The sequence below is a fragment of the Myotis myotis genome, unplaced genomic scaffold, assembly GCF_014108235.1.
Source record: "Myotis myotis isolate mMyoMyo1 unplaced genomic scaffold, mMyoMyo1.p scaffold_m19_p_15, whole genome shotgun sequence".
NCBI lineage: Eukaryota > Metazoa > Chordata > Mammalia > Chiroptera > Vespertilionidae > Myotis > Myotis myotis.
In genome coordinates, this window is record NW_023416319.1 from 15,239,554 (window position 1) to 15,256,988 (window position 17,435).

At 42.7% G+C, this 17,435-nt stretch overlaps 1 protein-coding gene across 4 annotated transcripts in view; it reads left to right on the forward strand.

Annotated features, from left to right (window-relative positions):
• The first annotated feature begins 5,025 nt into the window (after window positions 1-5,025).
• Window positions 5,026-17,435, forward strand: part of STN1 (STN1 subunit of CST complex) — a 35,839-nt gene continuing 23,429 nt past the window's right edge. Inside the window, exons 1-4 of one of the 4 annotated variants that reach the window (XM_036336082.1) lie at window positions 5,026-5,324; window positions 5,588-5,781; window positions 9,532-9,627; window positions 16,143-16,211. In XM_036336082.1, coding sequence (XP_036191975.1) covers window positions 5,649-5,781; window positions 9,532-9,627; window positions 16,143-16,211 — 298 coding nt within the window. In that variant the 5' untranslated portion in view covers window positions 5,026-5,324; window positions 5,588-5,648. The remainder of the gene's footprint in view (window positions 5,325-5,587; window positions 5,782-9,531; window positions 9,628-16,142; window positions 16,212-17,435) is intronic. The other 3 variants (XM_036336079.1, XM_036336080.1, XM_036336081.1) reach the window with 3 other exon arrangements.

A 17,435-nucleotide genomic window follows, 5' to 3' on the forward strand; every position in this document is an offset into this window, starting at 1 on the left:
TATGTAAATAGAATCATACAGTATATACTCTCTTATATGTCTGGCTTTTCACTCAGCATTACATTTGTGAGATTCAAGGGATGTTGATTTTAAATGACTTTTGTTATTAAATAAGTAACACATACTCAACATTTAATAATTAGAAAATACACCATAATTTTTCATTAGTTTCAAAATTGTGTGCATGTCTGTACACAATTTATTTGCTCAAGATTATAAACTTTTATAAAAGTCCCGCATTAAAAAGAAAGGTTCTCATCTCTTTTTGACATTTTTAGTAATTCTTTTATTCTGGCTTAGACAATTACCTGCTTGGACAGATATTAGCATTCTGCCCCAATTATTATTTTAGGACTATTCATTCCATTTCTCCAAAACTAGATCCTTAGTCAGCTCCAGGTGCCATATACTCTTTGTGGCATTTTTATAATAAAAATAGAAAAATAAGAGTAAGACACAGATAGTTTATTTTCTACCTGGTGTGCTCACTGGTAGATGGTGGTTTCTAGGGAAGCAGTTGTGTTACCAGCTCAGCCCCTATAAGAACATCTGTCATAGCAACACTCTGGGATTTTCTCAGAAAAGTGAATGTGTATACAAGACTTGAGGTGAAGAACAAGGTATGTTTGTTTCCATTCAGCTCATTATGAGCATGAGTCCAATTCAAAATAGTCCACCTATCTCATAAACTACCCAGTACACACAGGAACCTCCACCCTTGGCAAGACACTGGGTGGATTTGTGTCTTAAAAGACCAGGTATAATGTGGTGCACAGGTGACTGTCATATAGGTTTACATAGTACAAACCACACTATACTTAGCATCACCCTGAGATACAACTCTTTTTTTCATTCCTTATTGTGATAAAATATACATAAATTTACCATCTTAATAATGTTTAAGTGCACAGTATAGTAGTATTAAGTACATTCAATTGTTGTACAACCATCATCACCATCCATCTCCATATACTTTTTCATCTTGCAAAACTGAAACTCTGTACCCATTAAACAATAACTGCCCATTTTCCCCTCCTCCCAGACCCTGGCAACCACCATTCTACTTTCTTCAGGATACAGACTTTTAAAACACGAAATGCAAAATTCTTTCTCATGCACTCAACCCCGGCCCTTGGGTCACAAGTGTTCCTAATGAAAAAGTTATTCTCTGCTCTCCAAGATGAACCCCAGCCCATTACCTCCTGCTCTCTTCATCTTTGCAAAGGTCATCACCCTCATCTCTGGATCCCCTTTGGTCACATCAGACCATTTGGGCAAAAAAGAAGAGTTAGTTTAAATGTAAAGACCTAGAAGGTATCTCACACTCAGCCATCCTTTGGCATCATTTCTGGTTCTTCTCATTCCAGGAAGTGCTCCAGCGAATTACATGTCTCCTGCTGACTTAGAAATCGACTTAAAGCTCCATGAGGAAGGATGGGCTGTAAGTAACAGCTTTCTCCAGCTAGGTAATTTCTGACCTTGTTCTACAATTCAGTCCTTCACCCCTTATTTCTTGAGCTACCACATTATGCTTGACCCAAAGGACCTACTGTTAACTACGAACCCTACCATCAGGGATTTCCAGCCATAGCTGATTGAGAAAATCAGCAACTGGTCTCCCCAAAAACGCAACCACAAAACAGGACAAATTTGACCAAAACAGCCATTTTAGTACTCTGAGAATAGATCAAAGGCACATGAAAATCTGAAGAGCATCTATGTTTGAAAAATAGCTGAACTTCAGGTAAGAACAATGGGAGTCTGGGCATTCTGGCCTGGGGTTGGTCTCATGCCCCACCCCCACCCCCAGTCCCAGCTTGATCAACGAAGATGTTTGGGCAGGGAAGGGCAGGCCATGAGCACCAACAGTACTCCAGTCACAGTCCAAGGGGCTTATTCAATTTGGAGCACCTATACCTACGGGGAGAAATGAATAGCACCAGAGATGATAATTATATGGGCTAATATACAAGATTATGAGGGCCCTGGCCAGGCAGCTCAGTTGGTTAGAGTGTCATTTGGATATGCCAAAGTTGCAGGTTTGATTCCCAGTCAGGGCACACTCAAGAATCGACCAATAAATGTGTAAATAAGTGGAACAACAAATAGATGTTTTTCTCTCTCTCCCTTCCTCTATTTCTAAAATCAATAAATACAAACATTTTTATAAAGACTATGTTTATCTTTTTTCTCATTTCTTACCTTCTTTAAAAGACATATGACTGTATAAACAAATACTTATACCATTATCTTGTTGGGTTTGTAGCATATATAGATGTAATATAAATGGTAATAACAGCACTAAGAATGGGGAAGGAAATAGAGGTATATTGAAATGTTTTATATTTTTCTAAAGTTAAATTAGTATTAAATCCCATCTCCATAGTGAATAATAATAACAGTTTATGTGTACTGAGTGTTTACCTTGTTCCAGTGGGTACATGTTACCTTACTTAATGAGCCCCCCCCCCATCAGTTTACCTCCTGTAACCCATACAGTAATTATTATCCAGGCCACACATTCTGTATTTCATCACAATTTAGGCTCTTGCTTTGTTACTACATGCATCACTCTTTTTGCTCCAGTGAAATAAAAATTCTTAATGCTCCCCCACAGCACACAGAAAGTGCTCAAGGTACACTGAGTTGCTAAAGGTGGCCCCCCAGGGTTATAACCTTAACATAATAAGAATGTTGATAAGCTGTCTTTATTATAAACTTTGAACACAAAATCTAATCCAATTGCAAATGGGCAAACACCATTCTACCTGTAAAAATCTCAGAAATGGTTAAGACCGCTTATTTGAGCTCTGAAGTTGGAGATAGTTCAACCTCATTTTTGCCCAAATGGTCTGATGTGACCAAAGGGGATCCAGAGATGAGGGTGATGACCTTTGCAAAGATGAAGAGAGCAGTTAAGCCTCTTAACTTTCTAGAAGAGATTGTCCAGTCTGTCAAAAAGCTTTCAAAACCAAATTATTTCACATTGAGAAGCTATAAGAAAGGTTCCCAGCATTAACTGTTGACTATTGGTTTTGAAGTATCTGCTTTGGAGGCTTTTTAAAAAGTTTTACAGAGAGAGAGAGAGAGAGAGAGAGAGAGAGAGAGAGAGAGAGAGAGAGAGAGAGAGAGAGAGAGAGAGAGAGAGAGAGATCATTGTTCCACTTATTTATGCATTCATTGGTTGCTTCTTTCTTCTATGTATTCTGACAGAAGATCAAAGCCACAACCTTGGCATATCAGGACAACGCTCTAACTAACTGAGCTATCTGGCCAGGGATGCAGGGTTTTGAAATCTCAAGCTGAAGAGCCCTCCAGTGTTAATGGTTTCAGGAGTCCCTTTGCCTATCTCTAGGCAGTGGTTTGGGGAATGTGGAATCTATCCTGATAAAGATGTCAGGGAAGAAGATCCTTCCAAACTCTTCTAGATCTTCTGCAGTCTGTAAATTCTGTCCCATCTCTCACCTTAGGCTGTTACACATCTCACCTTAGGTTTCAGCTGCAACAGACTCCTTTAGGTTTTAGGCTCAGATCAAAAGAAGCATCCCTGGAGTCCAAGGAGTCCTACCTTCCTGGTCTGCTCACCACCACCCCTCCCCCCAGGTGTGGCCCTCCCCAAGGCTGGCAGTAATCATGGAGTCCACAAGGTCCCTTGTTTCTAGCACTCTTAGCACTCTGCCCCTGAAAGCCATGAAAGTCATTCCAAACTCTTCTCAGGCTCTGAGTACACCCATACTGATTTTCTTCTTGGGTTCCACCCTGGAGCAGAGGTGTGCAGTCAGGAAAATGTCACCCAACCTGTCTCTCACCCAGAAGGTCAGCTGGAGGCACTGTCTTACAGGGTGTCCTCCTGGGTGTTGTTGCTCCAAGAGAGTCTCCCCTTACTAGAAAGAGTGTCTTCAATTCCACAGACCCAACTGTTCATCGCAGGAGAATCTGGGCAATGCTGTACTTTACCAAGGACTCTGTTTTTTAGCTTCTTCAGTGGCTAGGGATGTAATTAAATGCCATCGTTCTAATGACACACATTTTCCATTCCAGCTTCTTGAAGTTCCTTCTCTGCTAATGGTTTAGTAATTATCTCTTTGGCTACCACCTACCACCCCAGGAATGGCCTGCCAGAGTGACCTATACTCCTGACATTTTATAGTCCCTGTAAATTAGGAAGAATTACAATCAAGAGTAATGTCATGATGTACTTATTTGTTCATGGGAGTGGAACATGGCTATCTTTTCTCATTTTAAATTAGGACTACTGGGAAAAAGCACCATCAAGGTGGTCATAATTTACCAAAATGCCAGCTTTTTAAAATTCTTAAATGTATAACATTCCAGAGTGTAGACAGAGTAAGAGGAGAACCTCACATTTATATAAGGGCTCAAATTTAGATACTGACATTATCTCCAAGTGGGACTGTAGAGTCCGAAAGCATGTGTTTGATCATTTATCAAGGGTAAATTAACATTTAAAACATGTCAGAATGCAATCCTGCTTTTGGTATTGCTTTATTGACTTTTTCAGTTAATATATCAGGAAAACCACCTCTCAAAAAAAAAAAAAAATTGTCCGAACCAATTCCAACCTCTCTTGTGTGTATGTGTGGTGTGTGTGTGTGTGTTGGCGGTGGGGGAGTGGGGGGGGTTGAGAATGGGAGTGAAAGGGTGACTTTGAGCGCCGGGTTTAGGCAGCAGAAATTTCCAGGTCAGCGCCCAAGGTCTTGGAGATATGGGCTCAGCATTCCTACGAAGACTCGCGGGTTCCGAGCAGGTGGAGGGACGAGAGAACAAGTACCGCGCAAACCACAGCCACCTGGAAGAGAGCGTGGGGCGGCGCCGCCGCGGGGCACAGAAAGAGGCGTGGCCGCGGGCGGGGGGGGCGCGGCCTGATTGGGATGAGGCGTGGCCGCGGCCTGGTGGGCGTGGCCTCTAGCGGGGGCGGGGCCGCGGCAGCTGGGAGGAAAGGCCTGGGCGGAGACACGTGGCTTGGTCCCGCCCCGAGGGCGGTGTCGGCCCCGCCGGAACTTTAGAGGCGACTGGTCCCGAGTGCCGGAAGGGCCGCGCCTGCGCGCTCCGGACATCTGAGGGCGGCAGCGCGGGCGCGGCCATTGGGGCTACGGATCAAGTCTACTCTTGGTTTCCGCTCGCCTTCTTTTCTCAGTCACATCCGGAAAACCGGAAAGTGCAGGCAGGACCAGACCGACGGACAGACCCACCACTGCGCCCCACCAGTGTATGGCCACGAGGGCGCCAATTCCTCCCTGGGCCCCGCCCATTAAAGCGGCTTCTGCCTCCGCCTGTCTGGACCGATCTCCCCAAAGTGAAAAGTTGGTGTTTACCTTTTGGGGAAGGAGACACACTCCACTCCCGTGGCGCAGAAGAGATTCCAAGGGGAGGGTCATACGGAACTCACATGTCCTCACGCGGGAATCGCCTTTTGGCTAGGCCCGTGGCGTGCAGTGTGGCAGGCCCCGGACCCCTGGCTTAGCCCTTGCAGAGTTCTGGATGCCCGCCCGCGATCAGCGTAGGGGCCATGCCAATTTCACACCCTTTAACCGCCTTTCATCCTGATTTTGTGTCTCCAATCTAGATTCCCGCCTCACTGATGTGAGACTTGCAGGATTGGCTGGAAGCCACAGCCCAGCCTCCCGATGCAGTCTGAATCCAGCCAGTGTGAAGAGGAGACCCCTTCCCTCCTGTGGGGTTTGGACCCTGTGTTTCTAGCCTTTGCAAAACTCTACATCAGGGATATCTTGGACTTAAAGGAGTCGTGCCAGGTGCCAGGTATGTGATTGGTCGCCTGGTGGATGCCCTGTGCTGCATCTGCACCCCTCTCGCCCCCCCCCGAAACTGGAGAAACCTGGGGCTTAGGGGCTTGCAGGAAAGCCTTCCCTCCAGCAGGCTTTGCAAATGGCCTGGCCTGGATCCTCAAAAGAGGTCATTTCTGTGCAACTTAAAAACTGTCTAAATCTTTTTAAATATATATATATATATATATATTATTGATTTCTTACAGCGAGGAAGGGAGAGGGATAGAGAGTTAGAAACATCAATGAGAGAGAAGCATCGATCAGCTGCCTCCTACACACCTCCTACTGGGGATGTGCCTGCAACCAAGGTACATGCCCTTGACCGGAATCGAACCTGGGACCCTTCAGTCCCCAGGCCGATGCTCTATCCAGTGAGCCAAACCAGCCAGAGCTGTCTAAATATTTTTTTGAAACAGGTGTTTGGAGGAGTAACCTTTGTAATGATGAATGTTTTTACCCAGGTTTGACGTCTTCCATATTTTAAAATGCCCAGTTGTTTTTCCTGGGCCTCTCTTGGTGGAAAAGCTCAATGGACCAGGCATCCCTAGGCCTTGCACCCTTTCCTAACTGTGCCACTTAACCTGGCCTGGATGTGACTCACCTGTAAAGCTTCTTTGTAAAAATGGGGATTAACCTGATTTCTTGTGGGATTTTGTTTAGTTTTGAATGCACATCAAATTTTGAATTTATGTCAAAATAATATAAACTCCCTGAAAGGAAGGGCATCATCTGCCTTGTTCACATACACTGAGTGGCCGCAGTATTGAAGGCAAAAGGTGGCCCAACGAAAGTGGTCATAATAATCTGGCCACTCAGTGTGTGTGTATATATCCCACGTTCAAAGGCTGTTAAATCATGTTGTTTACCCATATCTTCAGAAAAAATCACTTCTACTGTCGTAGTAAACAACCTGCTTCTCTATTTATAATGGTCTGGCCCTCTAGCAACTTCAGCGCAAAATTATAGCTAATTTGCCTACAAACGTCAGGTGCTCATAATAATCTGGCCACTCAGTGTATATACTCCCAGTGCTTAGGACAGTGCCTGGCACGTAGTGGGCCCTCAAGAAATAGTAATTAGCCCTAACCGGTTTGGCTCAGTGGATAGAGCGTCGGCCTGCGGACTGAAGGGTCCCAGGTTCGATTCCGGTCAAGGGCATGTACCTGGGTTGTGGGCACATACCCAGTAAGGAGTGTGCAGGAGGCGGCTGATTGATGTTTCTCATCGATGTTTCTGACTCTCTCTATCCCTCTCCCTTCCTGTCTGTAAAAAACCAATAAAATATATTTAAAAAAAAAAGAAATAGCAATTAGAGCAACAAAGCATTTTAAGTGTAAAGTTAAAGAAATCACTTTTATTTTTCTTTAGAGTAGGGGGTCATTTAAGATAGGCTCTTTTCTTTGTGTTTGGTCAGTGCAGGCACTGCCATGGCAGAGGATTGAGTGTCTCACTAAAGGTACTAACTAAGACCTGGATTTTAATGGTAAGAACTCAGGAGAAGTCAGTTGGAACTGCCGTGCTCTGGAAACGTAATGGCTTTTCTGTGGAGCCTGTTTGTCCTCGTTCAATTCAAGTGTTTGTGGTTAGGAATGACACACTGACCCAGGCCCTTTCCCGTGTGTGGCCCTGCCATTTCAGCTCATGGCCCCCACGGTTGCCCTGGGCAGATCTCCAATCTACTAAGTATCTTTTGAAGTCTGACTCTAGGGTAAATTTTGGCTAAATTTGCCATCTTTTCTTCAAACCACATCTCACTCTTCCAGAATTTCTGGCTAGCTGGGACTCAGAATCTCCTTGTCCATCCCCTGCAACTCTGCTGTGAGCAGCTCACCCCCCAGCCCCTTTATCCACATGGAAAACAAGAGATTTGTTCGTGGAGGCCAGTCCGGGGTTTCTGAAAGATGTCAGGGTTCAGGCCTTGGGTCCCTCATGGATGTGGAGAAGAAAAGTTCTGACCAGGCTTGAGGGTTGCAGGGAGGTGGTCAAATGCTGGACCCCAACACAAAGTGGTAACTGGTTCTCTGCTTATAATTCTTTTCTTTCTTTTTTTTTTTTTAAGGAAGTCACCATTTAAAAGTTTATAGCCTTCTGAAAGTAAAGAAATCATCCACAGAGGAGAGAAAAGAGAGGATTTTAGTTAGGACTCTTTAGCTGCAGGTGACAGGAACGCAATGCAAATAGCTTAAGCCAGAAAATTCAGGCAAGGATATCGAGGGGCCACAGAATGGAAGCCAGCTCTGCAGGAGCCAGGGCAGCACTGGGACCTGGGTTGGAAGCAGGCACTCACCACTGCCAGGAGTCCTCTGTCTGAGTCCAGTCCCTGACTCCAGAAAAGGCCTCTGGGTATTAGTGGGTAGGGCTCATCCTCTCAGGTGTCTCCAGCAGGGAACTTGCCTACTGGCATCTTTCATTTAGGTTTGAAAATAGAGTTTCAAAAAGTTTTTGAGCCCAACCAGTGTGGCTCAGTGGTTGAGCGTCAATCTGTGAACCAGCATTTCATAGTTTGATTCCCGGTCAGGGCACATGCCCAGGTTCTAGGCTCCATCCCCAGTGGGGAGCATTCAGGAGGCAACCAATCAATGACTCTCATCATTGATGTTTCTATCTCTCCCTCTCCCTTTCTCTCTGAAATCAATAAAAATATATTTTAGCCCTAACTGGTTTGGCTCCATAAGTAGAGCATTAGACCCTACGGACTAAAGGGTCCTGGGTTTGATTCTGGTCAAGGGCATGAACCTTGGTCAGGCTCGATCCCCAGTAGGGGGTGTGCAGGAAGCAGCTGATGTTTTTCTCTCATGATGTTTCTAACTCTCTATAAAAATCAATAAGATATATTAAGGAGAGAGAGAGAGAGAGAAAAAAAAAATATATATATATATATATTTATATATATATATATATATTTTTTTTTTAAGTTTTTGAGTTGTAATGTGTTGGCCCCAAAGCATAGTGTTTGGTAACTTAATTATATTCTCTTAAAAAAAAACCAAAAGTTACTGCTAATTCATGGACATGATGACTGGTTTCCTTGAAAAGCACCAGTGAAAAAGTCAAGCCTTTCTCCTGGTTTCCTCTTTTTCCTTTTCCAGTCCCTCATAATACATTGCTAAGTTTGGTTCTGTAATATAATGACTGTTTTCAGGCTCTTTATGAGAGTTCTACAGGGAGGTACATTTAATTTCACAAGTGGAAGGAAGATTAACCAAATCCAGTTGGGCAACATTGGTTTTCCTTTTTCTGTACTAGTACATGCTTCCTTATTTTTTTCATTGATCTTTTTTTTTTTTTTTTTTTTTTTGAGAGATGGGAAGGAAGAGGGAGAAACATTGATGTAAGAGCAAAACATCAATCGGCTGCCTCCTTCATGCCCCCTACTGGGGATCGAACCCACAACCTGGCATATGCCCTGCCCCAGAATTGAACCGGTGACCTCTTGATGCACAGGTCAATGCCCAGCCAACGGAGCCACACCTGCCAAGGGTAGCACGCGCTTCTTTAGAGCCAGGCTTTCTCCTTATGACCCTTGAGGAAAAGACATCTGATTTCTTGGGGCTTGTGGTTTGTCAAGGGCTGATTCTTAAGTCTGGAATTTCAGCAAGCAGCATGCCACAGATTTTTGACACAACCACCCACCCCCACCCTCATCCCCACAGTTAACAGTGATTGAAACAGAAAATGTAATCATACATTATATGGACTTTGCCTTTTTTTTTTTTCATTTCAGGTGTATTTTTTTACAATGGGCATCCAATAAGACAAGTAGATATCTTGGGAACTGTAATTGGAGTGAGAGAAAGAAATACTTTCTACAGTTACGGAGGTAAGAACAATTGTGTCTGACATTGAGTTTATGTGGAAGGACCCCCACTTATTTTTATGCTGAATTTGAAATAACCCCAGCCTTTCAGAGCAGCTGGGGACTCTCACAGACCCCCATACACTTTCCTCTATTCCCCTTTGTTATGGGATGAGGCCACAACACTAGTAACAAAGAAACAGAATTTCCAGAGGATGAGGCCCAGAAACTAGGATTTTAAAAAGATTCCCAGATGATTCTAATGTGCAGCCAAGGTTGAGAACCACTGCTCTATTGGGAGCCCCTTGGAGCCCCTGACATGGACTAAGTGTAAAATGAGGCAACAAGTCAGAGTAAATACTGTCAAGTGACAGCTGTGGGGAGTTCAGAGGCAGAAGAATTAAAATACGGCAGTCTAGGATCACTGGTTGATCAGAGACAGGTACCTGATACCTGAGGACATAGCTATAAGTAGCAAAGGATGGTAAGATATGTTTATATTGATATCTTTAAAAAGAAGAGGCTAGATTAATGCTAAAGTAGACCTTCAAGAAGGCAAGGAGGTATGAAAAATTAAGTTGTAAGATTTATATCCAGAAACGTTTTTTTAAATATGTTTGTATTGATTTTCGTGAGAGAGGGAGAGAGAGGGAGAGAGAGAAACACTGATGGGTTGCCTTCTGTACCACCTCTACTGGGGATCGAGCCCACAACTTGGGCATGTTCCCTGACCAGGAATCGAACTGTGACCTCCTGGTTCACAGGTCAATGTTCAACCACTGAGCCACACCAGCTGGGTCAGAAAAATTTTTTTAAAAAGCCTTTTGCTACTTACAGAGTTAAATATGTATTATCAGAAATTTTCTCTTCCCTCATGATGATGGAAACATAAGGGTTTCTATAGTTTGGATATTATCGATTATTGGAATATGATTTTAGTGTCAAGGGTCTTGATTTTTTTTTTTTATTGAGTTTAATGTAAGTATTTTAACACATTGCCTCATGCAGCTCTAAGATCCTTTATAGATAAGGAGCCAAGCTAGACATTTTGTGGGAAGCCTAACTCTGAATTCCAAATCTTTGCTGTAATTGACATTGTCACTTTTTGTTGTGTTGCCTTGGATCTGTGTTCTTGCTCTACTTGGGGAAAGACAGAGGCAGTTGAACTAGGTGACCAAGATCATGTCATTGCTAGTCTGTGCATGGTTGATAATTTACAGATACAGTATCATTGCATTCCTTCAACATATATTCATTTTCCTGTGGATGATTGTCTTGTGCTTATAAAATATCATGCAAAGATGAGATTTCTCGTGTCCTCTGCTTTTTCTGCATATATGTTTCTGCATATATGTTTTTAAAACTCTGAACTAGATCCCCTCATTGGATCTCATCTCTGCTTTATTTTAACAAAGATATTGGTTTTATTTTTCTTCAGACAATTCAACAAGCAGTCACTAAGTTCCTACAGCATACCCAGCTGTGGGCAAATGCATCATCTGTAGTAGACAGTACTTTCTCTCAAATACCAAGGATGAAATAATAGTACCTTTCAATTTACAAAGCATTTTTACATGCATAATTTTATGTTATTCTCTCTCTCAACTTTTGAAATAGAAAGGACAGATAGTTCCATTTTACAGATGAGAAAACTAAGGCTCAGTTACTTGCTCCAGGTTCCACTTATGGGTCCAGTGTATTCACTAACTCTAGTTGCTGTATAGTTAGCATGTAACCCAATTGGATTTTTCTCTCGCCCATCCCCCTCCGCCCCAATCAGTGGCATCTGGATTTTATTCTCTGTTTTTTAAATCAAATAAATGAGGTTGTTTGAGGACATCGGTCCTGGCCCGAGGACTAGGGTAGGTATTATTCCTGTGACCTAAAGGGGCTTCACTTAACCCCTTTTCCAATTGTAAAAAGATGAAGGCATTATGTCTGTGTCTTCCCCAATAAACATTTCTCTTAGATGGATGTGATGACACATCTGTGAGCTATGGGAAAACAAAAGGTAGCTGAAGGTTGAAATAATTGAGAGTAGAAATGCTTTTGTGACTTTAAGTCATGTGAGCCTGTTCAAGGAAGAGCTGCTCTCTCCCTGCTGTCCTCAGGGCCCAGCTTGGCTCTATTTTAACAAAATAGGCAGCCACTCGTGCTGTCCTGGGTCCTGCTCCGCCTGACTCACCGAAGACCTATGCTGAGGACGCTTCCTGCTCCTACTGACCCATCCCATTCTGAAACAAAAGGCCGCAGCGCAGATGGTACTGCCCAGCTGGAAATGACCTTCCAGGGGGCATTCCAACAGCTAAACCTCAGGGCGCCGGGAGAGGGTCTGTTGGCCAGGAAGTCAAAGGTTTGGTGGCATTCCCCTGAGCACACAGAGCACCTGGCAGCTACTCCAGCTGAGGCCTAGAATCCTGAGAGGCTACAGTCAAGATCAGAATGACCTAAATAATACAAAATAAAAAGATCAGAATGACCTCCCATTTTCTAGAACAGATATTCATGTGCTAACGTTTTTTGACTTTCAGTTATAAATCAAGACTTTAAACTGGCCAGAGAAGCGGCATGCCTAAAGCTGTCACACATTTTTTAAAACTCAAAACGCCCTTATTAATTTTTTTGCTTCTTAAAATGATACTTAACTCATTAGAAAATAAAATTTAGCCCTGGCCGGTTTGGCTCAGCGGATAGAGCATCAGCCTGCGGACTCAGGGGTCCCAGGTTCGATTCTGGTCAAGGGCATGTGCCTTGGTTGTGGGCACATTCCCAGTAGGGGGCATGCAGGGGGCAGTTGATTGATGTTTCTCTCTCATCGATGTTTCTAACTCTCTGTCCCTCACCCCTTCTCTCTGTAAAAAATCAATAAAATATATTTAAAAAAAAAAAAAGAAAAGAAAATTCAAAGCTAGAGAAATTTTTAATAGTACAGAAAACTCATGTGACATCTGTAAATGAGACAAAAACAATGTCAGTGTTTGAGTGAGCATCCTAATATTTCTAACATGTTCCTCATATTGAAGAAATATGCCTATTTCTTCATAACTATTATTCATATTTCTTTCTCTTAATAGCCCTGAAATTAGGCTTACAGTCCAAGAATATATTGAATATGGGACTCCTTCCCCATATTCCAAGAGAAACTTCTATTAGCATTTTAATGTTTTAAAATAATTTCTGTCAAACTATTTAATGTTTTTTATAAATTAGGTTATATATATCTCTATATATAAAAGCCTAAGTAACCGTTATGACCGAACGACCAGTCAACCAGTTGCTATGATGACCACCAGGGGCAGATGGTCAATGCAGGAGCTGCCCCCTGGTGGTCAGTGCGCTTCCACAGCCAACCTCCCATGACCCCTCCCCCCGGCAGGCCAACCTTCCCCAGTCCCTCCCCCTGGCCAGCCAGCCCCCCTCCCCCCCCCCCATAGGCCTTGATCGCCTGCCAGGCCTAGGGACCCCACCCATGCATGAATTCGTGCACTAGGCCTCTAGTAAGATTATATATACAATTTCTGTTTTACAATGAAGCATGAACATCTTTCAACAGCAATGAACAATCTTCATTGTAACTTCTCATATGCTATGCCATTGTAATTTACTTAGTCAATTCCATATTTATAAACATTTAGTTTATTTCCAACTTTCAGTAGTGTAAACAATATCTGTAGTATTTGTTCTGTTTTCCTCCTGAGGATAAATTACTGGAAGGAAATGCTAAGTCAAAGACTCCACTGTATGCATTTTAAAATTTGGTACATATTTCCAAGCTTGCTCTTTATAAACCTGATACAGATTTGCAGTCTCACTAACAGTAAACACATGAGGATATCAGTGTTTTTAATACTATTTGTCATTTTAGTAGTTGAGGAAATTATTTAAATTTGCTTCTTTTATTTTCTTGTAACTAGTGAGTTTAGTGTGCTGACATATGTTTATTGGCCATTTTTATATCTTTCATGAATGACATATTTTTTCTTGGCCACTTTTTCTCATGTGGTCTTGGTCTTTTCCTCATTCATTTGTATGAGCTCTTTATATATTAAGACACTAACCCCATCATTTGTAACATTGCTATGCAGTATTAGTTTTTAGTTGTACAAATATACCATTCTTTTTATTTTTTTAATATATATTTTATTGATTTTTTTACAGAGAGGAAGGGAGAGAGATAGAGAGTTAGAAACATTGATGAGAGAGAAACATCGATCAGCTGCCTCTTGCACACTCCCTACAGAGTATGTGCTCACAACCAAGGTATATGCCCTTGACCTGAATCGAACCTGGGACCCTTGAGTCTGCAGGTTGATGCTCTATCCATTGAGCCAAACCAGTTAGGGCTATATCATACTTTTAAAAATGAGTTCTGATTTTCAGGTCTGCTTAAAGAAGTCTCTCCCTACCAGCTATAAGCCCAAATTTTCTTCTTAAATTTATCTATATTACACTTAATAAAATAAAATCCATCTAGAACAGGGGTGGGCAAACTTTTTGACTCGAGGGCCACAATGGGTTCTTAAAATGGACCGGAGGGCCGGAACAAAAGCATGGATGGAGTGTTTGTGTGAACTAATATAAATTCAAAGTAAACATCATTACATAAAAGGATACGGTCTTTTTCTTTTTTAGTTTTATTCATTTAAAACGGGCCGGATCCGGCCCACAGGCCGTAGTTTGCCCACGGCTGATCTAGAATGTATTTTAGTTGTAAGAAATATTCTTCTCAGTTTCAGATTTCCACACATTTAAACCAGCAATAAAAATTTTTGCCTGTGTGCCCTGACCGGTTTGGTTCAGTGGATAGAGCGTCGCCCTGAGGACTGAAGGGTCTCAAGTTCGATTTCAGTCAAGGGCATGTACCTTGGTTGCGGGCACATCCCCAGTGGGGAGTGTGCAGGAGGCAGCTGATCCATGTTTCTGACTCTCTATCCCTCTCCCTTCCTCTCTGTAGAAAAAGCAATAAAATATATTTAAAAAAAATTTTTTTTGCCTGTTTCTCATCCTTCTAATAAAGAGGGAATATGCTAATTGACTGCCCCGCCCTCAAAGATGGCGGCGCCCCCAGCCACAAGATGGTGATGCCCAGTCCCCTCAGCCCCTCCAGGGCAGCAGGCGTGCATGGCAAGGCCAGGTCTGCCCCCAGGAAGGCCCTGCCGCTCCGTGTGCCTGCCTCCAGAGATCCCCAGTCCCCTCAGCCCCCCAGCCACCCAGGGCCGGCCCAAGGCACAGGCAAGCCTCAGATGGCAGCTGCCCAGCTGCCCAGGGCCGGCTGAGGCTCAGGTAACCAGGGATGGCCGAGGCTTGTGCTGCCAGCAGTGGCAGCAGCAGAGGTGTGATGGGGTATCACCTTCCCCTGATCGCCAGGTTGCCTCCCTCCCCTTAGGGCTCCTGGACTGTGAGAGGGGGCAGGCTGGGCTGAGGGACCCCCCCCCCCCCACCTCCAGTGCATGAATTTTCATGCACTGGGCCTCTAGTATATTATAGGTGCTTTTACAACAGTCTAGCTGATGATTTTTAAAAAATCATTAACCCTACTGACCCCATGTTTAGCAATCTCTGCTCTGAGTTTGTCAAAAATTAGGCAAAGATGCCCTAGTGTGCTTGGCTCAGTGGATAGAGCCTCGGCCTGTGGACTCAAGGGTCCCAGGTTCGATTCCAGTCAAGGGCACATGCCTGGGTTGTGGGCTTGATCCCCAGTAGGGAGTGTGTAGGAGCCAACCAATCAATGATTCTCTCTCACCATTGATGTTTCACTCTCTCTCCCTCTCCCTGTCTGAAATCAATAAAATATATATATATATATATATATATATATATATATATATATATATATATAAAAAGGAAATTAGGGCAAAGAGAAAACACCTATCATCCCATAGTAAACATCTCCAACTACCTCTACATTTATAAATCCAAGTGCAATGGGAATTCTTCAATTTGGTTTTTTGTTGTTTTTTTTTGCATTGGGGATAAAATAAGCCAGACCTGTATTGTGTGTGTGACCAAGATATAATCATTTTCTATTATGAAAATAAAACTTTGCCCTTCTGTGATGTACTTGGCTTTTCTTGGGCTCAGGCCCACAGACTTGGGATGTTTTGTCTAGGTGAGTCAGCAAGCTAGTGGAAGAACAAATGGTGATAAAAGGCTGCACCCTAAGTGCCTCTGACCACAGACCACGTGACGCTCTCTTGTTTCAGGGTAGAAGAGCAAGGCTGATTTTCTGTGTTAGCAGTCATTGAGATTTCTTGCTCTTAACTTCCCAAGGACACCAGTTTTAGGAGAGGCTTAGATAAGAATCATTAGTACCCTTGAGGTGTAGGGTAAGTGAAATGTTGACTACATTCCACCAGGCCCATGTATCACTTTGACATTGCGGACAAGCAGTTTCCACTGATGCAGGGTGGAAGATTATGTCTAAAGCTGGAAGGAGAATTGGAAAAGGCCATCTTTTAGTATAACCTGATCAATCACAATGTGCTAATTCACCGGCAATGCCCAAATTGCTGTTCTACTCTTTTACACTTCTCTTGCAGTGGATGATAGCACTGGAGTTATAAACTGCATCTGCTGGAAAAACTTGGCTGATACCGAGTCTTCCTCAGGTAATTTCATTTGCCACACTCCTTTGCTTTTCAGCTGACCAGTGGATTTTACTCAAGGCAGCTCATCAGAACAACTGTAGGGCCTAAATTTTCACATTTACCCACTGATGAATTACATTGACTATCTTGAAGCACTGTACTGCAGAGATCTTTGGCTTCTCTGAAGTGGAGCCACTTGGGTTTTTTTTTTTTTTCTCCCATTACTTTGGTGCTCACTTCCTCCTAACCTAAGGAATGGGACTAGGTTACTAGGAATTTCAGCATTTCACTTTTTACTAACCCAGTCATTACCCAAATCAAGATGTTTTAGCCTAATTGCCAGTCAGGTCAGAATTCCCTTGCTCCGGCCATGCCACTTGGCCAAAGAAGATTTTGAAGACTTTTCCTCTTATGTGGTTGCCACTAACTTCTATGCTGCCCTTCAGATCCTAATTTTTCTGAAATCTCTACACGTTCAACAACTGTACCAGAAATTCTAACATTGATGAGAATGAGAAGATAGGATTCCTTTGAAGCTAGCCGTTAAGTAATATAAACGGAAAAAGAACTTCAAAATTATGTAGTAAACACATAGACTATAACTGAAACAGCATTTAAAATTTCTTGAGTGTAATTTAATAGGTGGTTTTTTGAGTTGCTTAAGTTCATAATATTAAAAAGATATGGTGCGATGTTGGGGATCATTTTGGTTCTAGAGAAGCTACAGAAAGCGGGACCTTGTTTGTCCTGTTTTATGACATAGACAGCATGGTACCGTGCACAGTGGGGTTATTCAGTATATATTGCCTGCTGTCATATCTAACATCCAGTGTCTAGCTCGTGTTATACATGGTAATGTGTAACCCTTGGAGTGGTTTCTTCTTTCCTTTCTGCCATTTCCTGTCAGAATCTCAACCCCCTGCTTTGACTATATTGACTATACGGACTAATGGATACTACTTTGCCTAATTTTTTGTTGGCATTTACATTTAGAATTTGAACATCATTTTCACATTACTTTCGTATTCCCCTTTCCTAATTTGGAAAAATCTAAATTAATGTCACTGTAGGAAGTTAGCTTAGGAAGCTTTGTAGATTAAAAAAAAAAAATAAGAAAGACAACAGGTTTTTTATGCAGCTATCTCAGAGGCAGGAAATAAACCTATGAGATAATCAGATATCTGAATTTGCAAATGTCTAGCGTATTAAAATCATTTGAAGATTTATGGTTGTTGTATTGTCACA